This window comes from Platalea leucorodia (assembly GCF_965183815.1).
Source record: "Platalea leucorodia genome assembly, chromosome: 1".
Lineage (NCBI taxonomy): Eukaryota > Metazoa > Chordata > Aves > Pelecaniformes > Threskiornithidae > Platalea > Platalea leucorodia.
This window is the reverse complement of record NC_138823.1, coordinates 156,987,232-156,995,968: the sequence shown is the minus strand read 5'-3', so window position 1 is coordinate 156,995,968 and position 8,737 is coordinate 156,987,232. Positions and strand designations below refer to the sequence as shown.

The 8,737-nt window shown below is 40.3% G+C and overlaps 1 protein-coding gene across 3 annotated transcripts in view; it reads right to left on the bottom strand.

The window, feature by feature from the left end:
- Nucleotides 1-4,517: 4,517 nt before the first annotated feature.
- LARP4B (La ribonucleoprotein 4B) overlaps nt 4,518-8,737 on the bottom strand; it is a 57,280-nt gene continuing 53,060 nt past the window's right edge. For all 3 annotated transcript variants that reach the window (XM_082319447.1, XM_082319446.1, XM_082319448.1), the window contains one exon: nt 4,518-8,368. In XM_082319447.1, the coding sequence (XP_082175573.1) occupies nt 8,087-8,368 (282 nt within the window). In that variant the 3' untranslated portion in view covers nt 4,518-8,086. The remainder of the gene's footprint in view (nt 8,369-8,737) is intronic.

Genomic DNA, 8,737 nt, shown 5'->3' with positions numbered 1-8,737 from the left:
GCTGTAAAGTGGTCAGTAGTCAGAATTTGGACTAGTTATGCAAGTAACTCAGCTTCCATTTCAACAGGCAAGTGGAACAGTTGGATGGAATTTGAGGAAATATTATTGGGAAATATTGCAATTTTCCATAGAAATACAAGTTCTTATTCAGATTTGGTCATTCAATTTAGATGTTTTTAAAACAAGCTATCTAATAATATGTTCTTTAGAAGATTTCACCTTTATCATACACTTGTTGACGGCAACATAGATAGCCATGGAAGAGCAACCCTCAACAGAAACTACAGCTTGAAGTTACAGGAAAAAGGGTTAGTACATCTGGTTTCAGACAATTCTACATCATTTGATGTAGAAACAAAGTAGAGGCTTTTCACACCAAAACAATGCTAATGTCTGCTGCGCCCTGGGCTGTCAGAGCCACTGACGCAGCAGCAGCACCTGCCACGGCTGAATGGTGAAGCACGCGGTGTGCTGTTTGCGTGACTTGCTCAGTCCAGCTCCGCTGTACCTCCCTACCTTCCCATTCCGGAACCACTTGTGGTACCTACATCCCCTTTTCTGTGTCAGAACTAAAAACCAGTTCCAAAGGGCATCTCTAGTTTTTTTTATTTTCAGGCTCAATGTACATTAAACCTGGCACCCAACTTCCATGTTTCCAACCCAGCGCGGCTGCCTTCAGATTTTCTAGGCTAGGATGAAAGCGTGCATCAGCACGCCGGGGGGCAGCCAGCATGCCTGAGCTTAGGTCTCCATGGGAAGAGCTCATTCAAACAAAAAGTAAAATACAAAGGTTTATCTGAAACAGGATTTGCTACCAAGGAAGCATTTATTGCCAGTCCAAGCAATCAAATCCCCTAAGAAAATCACTCTAGCAAATGGGTCACTTCAGTGTCTACTGTCTGAATCAACACGTCTCTCCAGCGCTTATTTGCCACAGCTTCAAGGCAGGCATCTTCCCTCAGTACCACCATGAGTCATACTAGAGAAGATGGAGCTAGCATTTGCCAGTATGTAGGAAGGACACAGATTCCAGCAAACAGAAATGAAGAACTTAGTATCAGACAAACACCGTAAACCCAGCAACAGCTATAAATGTTCAAAGATAGAGCATACTTTTTTGAATTTATTGTATACATTATAGTTTGGGAACCTAGAGCCTAGGAATTGGCGCATATCAAGATAATCCTCCTCTGAGTACCAAATTTCCTTTAACAAGTGGGACAAAAAAATAAAACTCCCGCAAACTGAAATGTATCAAAATGCTGAGCCTATTGCATTTCTGAAAATAGGAGCAGGGATCAACAGCTGCCAGCTTCCACAAGCGATGCAGCTCTCAAGAATGAGACCAATGAATCACTAGGAAGAGGGAGAACATACCAGGAGAGGGAAAATGACTAAAAATCTTACACATCCTATTTCTAAAGGGAAACAAGATAGAAATCACACTCCTCCTTGCAGAGGAGTAAGAGACTGCGTAGGCAAGGCTAGCCACAGATACCGTGGATCCCCGAGGAGTGTCATGTAGGAAAGAGACCTTCTCCCCCGGAGAGCCTGTGTAACCGCCCGTCTCCAAACCTCTGTTCCCAGCAGGCAGCCGTCCTGCCGCCCTCCCGCCCACACCGCGCAGGGCTGGCTGGTGGGAGCCGCGAGCCCCTGCCGCACGCAGAGCCGGCTCTGCGGCGCGCCGACGTCCCAAGCCCAGTAAATTGAAGTCAGAGGCAAAAAGCAAGAGTGACAAAGGTTTCTCACGTGTGCTACAGCCTATGAACTGCAGTTCCTGGAAAAGGCTCTTGGCCTTGGAGGTGAGGCAGTCGGATAGGTTAGACCTGCTGAACCTCATGCGCTTGTTCTGCCTGGGCCGACATCTCACACTGCACGGAGAGCGTACATACGACTTCGGCTCCAGCTTTGGAAAGCATTGGAGACATTTTATTAGGTAACAGTAATTCCATCCATGTGGATTTCATAGAGCTTTCCAGCCTCGGTATGTTTTACAATGCTAAATTCAGCCATTTATCCCTCCTTCCTCAGAGCATCCTTAGCCATGGTAGATTTACTACTCTGCAGACAACCGTCTGCCTACAGTAAATGGGATGTAAAGCTATCAGACTGCAGGATGGTTTCCACACCGTATGTGTGTAACACAAGCATCCAAAGCAATTTGCTCTTCAAACTGAGGAGAATTTAAGAGGGATTAGGGGGCGATTTTATCTCAGACTCCCTTCCCCCAGCACATACACATCTCGCCCTCCATTTTGCAAAACAGTGAACGGCTCCCAAACCAGTTGTGACAGGACGATGCACAAAGACTTCTGATAGTCTATCAACATGAGACAGATTTAAGATTTAGCACATTTACAGCTCATACATAAGACTAACCAAGATGGCTAAAGCAAAAACCAGACCCTTCTTCTCTCCATTGTGAAAATAAGGCTCAAAAATGACCAAGCTAGCTTAATGGGTTGAGCCACGTTCACCTGAGCTAGGATAACACAAACACACTTAAGCACAAGCAAGGCTGTGCTTAAGCCAAGACCTTTTACCTTCCATTCATCATAAGCTAGTTGTACAAATACTCAGTTTGCTTCAGCTCACGTAAGACGCTGTCCCTGCCAGGGCCGTTACCACACCAGTCTCCTCTGGGCGCCAACGGTGTATTCCTGCCCCTTCCTCCATTCTGCTGATATGACAACAGCTTCTGACCTATTAAAAACAAACACACACACACAAACCTGTCTTGGTTACTTCTCAGACAGGCCAGCGTGCTGATGTGCGGGAGCTGACAGAAGGGAAGGTCGTGGCACAGCTCGGGTAGGCCAGCCTCTTCACAGCATTTTTGTGCTTATGTGGCCTAGCAGTTCAGTAAGAATATTCCATGCACCACTTCAATAGGAGCAAATTTCTATTTGATCTACTTAAGTTGAACATTGAATTATATGAATATAAGATGTATATCCATGCTGAGAGTGGATGTTGCAGTAACTGAGCTACTGTAACCGGGTGGCACCAGGGCTCTACACAGCTACACACAGCTTATTCTCTCAAATGCAGAGATGAAGTGGGTAACATTACTTCCACCTATAAACCAGCAAAACTTGAAATTCAATCACTTCCCCGGCTTAAGCAGGTGCACTCATAAAAGCCCAGCCATGATCATCAACAGAATAGGAGGTTCTAACTTCCAGATGTTTGTGAAGTAAAAGCACGTTAGAAAACTTAAAACTTCATAAAATCTTTTTTTCTAAAGAAGCCTTAGGGTGAAAATGCAGTGAGTCAGTTTCTGTGACAGTAAGTAATCTCTGGATACTCAGTCGCATGTAATCTTCCCTATTCACCCGTTCTCCCCGTGCCCGAGAGGAAACGAAACAATTTGCTCAGCACGAGCATTGGTGCAGCCACCATCGAACATCACCTCCTATTGGGAAAAACTAGCACAAAGGGGACGCTGCCCGATTTTGTTGCGTGAAGAAATAAATCCCTGATTTCTGCCAAAGCTGAGGTGGTCCTGAAGAGCCACACTAGGATCAAGGCAATATTGCCGACAAATTTCCATGCATTTTTACACGTTAAGTAATAGAAAACTGAGTTCCAAGGGCAGAATAGGATGCTCCATGCTGAAGTGAAAATTGGTTGTCTTCAATCGCTTGTAGTCCACGTTGCCACCAAAGCCTAATGTTTAACTGATACACCAAGCTTTTCCAACATGGAGAGACCTGCAGTGCCCAGTGTACGCTGGCATGCCTGCGTTGCCATATGCTGTTGAGCAGACAGTGGGGGGAAATAAAGCGGCAAGCAGCCTAACCTGTCCAGAAGCTTACGGAACACCCAGCCTGAAGAAAAATACTGCAATACTTCCCAAGATGCTTATAAAACACAGTAATTGTTAATATTTCCATGCTTACATGTTGATAAACTTGACCAGATATAGCTGAATGAGAGACAAACAAACAAACAAAAAAAAAAAAAAAAAGGAAAAGGGTTTCAAGTATTTCCAAAATAGATCTTTTACTTAGAGGGAAGATATTGCAGCTCTTCTTTCCTAGAGGCATGACCAGAATAACCTCTAAAACCAGCCAAAGCCAAAAATAATGCCAGGACATCTCCAGATTCAAGAGCCATGCAATCAGAGCACTACCCCAAACTTTAAAAATCCATGTTTAAGACCAAGTCAAGTCCTTATCTAATAATTTAAGGAAACCACTAATGAAGGTGAGAACCTCTAGTAAACAAAACATCACATCAGCTTTTTTCGTTTGTTTTAAAAAAGTTAACCAGTCATAGTTACCTAATAGAGACAGACATTGCTGCTTTCAGTTATATTATAGGTGTTCTGGCTGCTGCTACACAGCCTTAGGTGATGGTTATGACAGCTGTGCTGAACAGTAAAGATTATTTTTTTTTTCCCAAAATTAGAAATATACCATTTCCAAAAATGGGAGCAAAAGACAAAAGGTAATGAAAAATACTGCTGAAGAAAGGTTTAATTAAAAAAATCAGGAATTCAACAGTGCCTAAATCTTTATTTTTCATAACCTACATATTTTTTTTTTTCAAATTAGACAGTTTTACATTTTATGACACAAAAGGAAACTTAAATTACTGATAGTTTACATGTAAGCTTGATTCCAGTCTTAATGGAAGAAGAACAAAAACAAAAACCCTCAAGAAGGCTCCCATATTACACTTCTATTTCATGAATTGGCAGCTGTTAGGTCTCCTTAGAAATCTTCGATTGTCTGCTGCTATTAGTGTAATAGGTTACAAAGCACATACAAATCCCTAACCATAGCTAGCTGGAGGAGATACAGAGATAGGTATGCACCATTACAGTCAGCTGTTGCTCGTGATACACTGCACCACGCTCAGACACAGACCTTTCCATGCCAGCTCCTGAAGTCTTTGAAGGATTATGCAGCAACACAAAAAAACTGCCACTGTTCACTGATTTTTAAGTGGCAAATAACAGTGTTACGGTGGGGGACTGATCCGAAACAACATTAAGTTTTAAAAGCAACCTTTGGGGTTTTTTTTAATTCCTGGAAGAAGAGTCTCAGATCCCATTTTGACTTGTTTTCAAAATGAAAAGCATTACCACACCATCCTACAAGGTAAAATGCCAATTTTAATTACTGTATCCCTGAACCTGTAACTCAGCTACTGCTTTTGGGAGATTTTTCATTTTAAAAGCCACATTTTAATCTCTCTATGTATCGTAGCAACAGTCTGCATGCAACTTCACAACTCTACTCCGAAAACTCCATTTTGTCACTGAGTGGAAAAAAAAACCTCAAAGTAAAATGCAGTAAGGATAAGTTGTATATTACACAGCTATTTGGCATGTCACTTTTTTTTCTTTTTTAAAAAAAAAGCTATAAAACCACATCAGAAGAAGGTTTAAACTTTCAATGCAACAGACTGTTGCTGGGTAAGCAGTAATTACAGTGTATCGACCTAACACAAATGGCAGCAGAATACATTAGAACAGCACAACACATCCCGCTGGTCTCGATATATTACCTTAGGTACCAGGTGAGTATTATGACTAGCTGTACACAGCCGCTGTAAGGAACCACTTGTGATTGTTTGCAGCTGGTAAGCCTTTCACTTGCAGCAGACAAACAAAAGGAATCATACAGCTGGCCTAAACCATACACAACTCTAGCTACCGTTTTCACTGCCGCTGGGGAAAGGAGAAGCGTGTTAAAAATCCAATGACAGAACTAGTTGAGCAGTTTCGGTGATGTTCTGAGAGTCCTACCTCCTCCCACAGCATTCACAAAGTGCGCTTTTTAAACAAGAAAAGTCAACAGATTCCAGCGTGCCCTATTTTGACCAATTCTGCAGCATACAACAGGCTGGATTTAAAAGGTCAACTAGTTACCAATTGGTGCTTGTAATAGGAAATTTATCAGGAGTCAACTTCTATAGTTACTTTACAGTTCTATGAATAACACACTAAGGAAAGCACTGATACTCTTGAAAGCAGACAAGTAAGCTTCAGTGTATATTTCTGCAGCAGTCAAGTTTTTCCAATTAAATTTGATTTTATTAATGACTTGTAATTACAGTTTGACTGCTGAAATTCACTATTTACATTGCAGAACACTTTTGAATTGGTTAAATCGCTTGTTTTTAGAGGGACTTCGGAAAACATTTGAGGGCTTTCAAATAAGACTTTCGTTCCATTTCCCTTTTGCAGTGAAGAGGCAGAGTCAGTTCAGCACACCAGAATAAAATAAGAAAAAGAAAAAACAACAAATTAAAGTAATATTCAAACCACAACATTTAGTTTATCTACATCCAGCTCAACAGCAACATTTATAATATCAATAATTTTTATCAGATTTTTTCTTTAGGGTACCTTTTTATATGTTCTGATTATTTACAACTGTACAAGCAAAGCACACACTTCCAAGTGCACATATTTAATACAGTATTGACTATTTGCATTTACAGGTTTTTCAACAATCTGAAAAAGATCAACTGTTTAAGATCTTTAAGGTATATTACAAAAACTGCTGCTAGTTCCTGTACTACAGTATGTTTACCCAGTAAGACCAGTGACAATAGATACATACTGTAACTGAGTAATTCTGTATTCCACTCATGCTAACCCTCCACAGGGTCAGACCTCATTAACTCTAAGCTGTCTTGTACAAAAGTTAAGGCAAAGTCATTTTCAAGTTTAAATAAAATTCAAGTCTTTAAATATTGGATGGAAATAATTCTTTAAAAAAATCAGTTGTTTAAATAAACATTTTTGTGGAATAAACTGTACTGTCATAGTCAGCAGGAATGAGTTTTGTCTGAACTTCCTGCAGTTTAAACACTTAAAGAAAAACTTTAGGCATTTTAAAACAAAAATAATTTATATTTAACTTTATTAGAAACTTGCTAATTTAGTGCATCCTTGTCCTTCAGAAAGCGCATCACTTCTAAAGTAAATAAGTGTGAGAAACCTCATCCCAGAGGTAAATATCAGGGATCTCTTCCTCCACCACACAAAACAAACACCATTATCTCACGTCTTGAAAAATTTAAATCCGTATGCCAATGCTTGTAGTTACAGGAAGACGTCAACACAAGGCTGACTAAGATATGAACTCTTTCAAAGAGCACTTGGGGCAGAGTTTAAAAAAAAGTCTACACAGAGCACAGGGGTAACCAGAACATACAGCGCTGACTCAGTTAACTCCCTTACAAGCACAGGGAAGCTAAGGTTATCACAAGAAGGCTACAGGGCTTTCTCCTGATAACATCCACTAACAGGCTTCACCACCATAGAAGCTCACAGACTTAATTCTTTCTATTCACAATGTGCTTTGTATTTGCAAATTATAACATCAGTTTTATTCTGGAGTGAGAAGATGGTTACTTGCTTGCAGTAAGTCAAAAAAAAGGAAACGTTTTAGAAAGACTGCTATGGTGCTCCGTAGGATTCATTTTGTGTGTGCAAAACATCAAAAAAAGATTAAATTTTTAAAAACACTAGAAACAACTACTCATTTAACCTAAAAGTGCAAGTTCATTTGCTGACACTTAGTACAGCAGCCCAATAAAAAAAAAATCTTCAAGGTCACATACTAATTCGTAAAATATATCTACTTCCTTGCACTCTACACACTAGCTGCCGTTATCAGTCTTTTGGACACTTTAGATATGTACTTGCAGACCAGTTTATTAAAAATATTGCAGCAGCACATTTCTGCTTAACAGTTTAGAAAAAACTCACTATACAGAGCTTGCACTCACACAGCCACAGAGAGGCTTAATAAAAAGTTGATTTTTTTTTTAAAGACAAATATTTTACATCTTGAAAAAAAATAATCACACTAAGCTTCACCTCCAATTAAGCACCAACCTAAATGTAAGGTTTAGAACAACTATCCAGAAATATTCAGAAAAATAGAATGTTTGTTCAAGAGGGGAAAAAGTATTTCACAGAAAAATAACTTGCAGGCATTGTTGTATGCCTAGTATCACTGCAAGCTCCTAACCAGCAACTCATTCTCAGGTGTCTCAGTGGGAACATGGGTTTAATTTGTGGGAAGCAGACCTCTTTTCAAATCCCTCCCAGGTGTTAGTTTCACTGAGGAGATTTTGGAGGGGTATTCTGTTCTTTATTTAAGCGTTTGCCAACGGCTGGAGGGGACGATCTGCGTCCTGACTGTCTCCTCTGGTCTTTGGGTTGTCCAGGATGTGACTTTGCAGGAGGAGGTTCTCTGTTTTTCTCTATTGTTTCTGTGGGCTTTCTTTCTTCTTTCCCACATGCTACAGTGTTTGGCTTCTGTTCTTTCTGGGGTTGCAATGTAGGAGGATCCTTAGTTGTTCTCTGGCAAATTTCTGCATAACTAGGTTTTCGCAGTTCCTGTGAAATTGAAAGCAAACAGGACAGCTGAGTTAAACAAGGTGTCCCGAGAAAAAATAATTTGCTTTTATGAACAAAAAAGGTACAGTCTTTGTCCCAGAAGACTGCTGCACTAAAATAAGCAGATGAGGGCTTGAGTATGAAGTTTACTGTACAGACAATAAGGTTCAAGACATGGTAAAATGCAAAACAGCATGCCAGAAAAATGGGATACTGTGATAGCGCAAAATACTTCTGATCCAAGCGAACTCTAAAACAGCTGAAAGACGTACTCTGGTGTAAATATCAACATATGTATTAATACTTCTACCTCAAGGATACTACCAAGAGGAGAATTCAGATAAAGAGCTATCATTCACCAAGTTATCT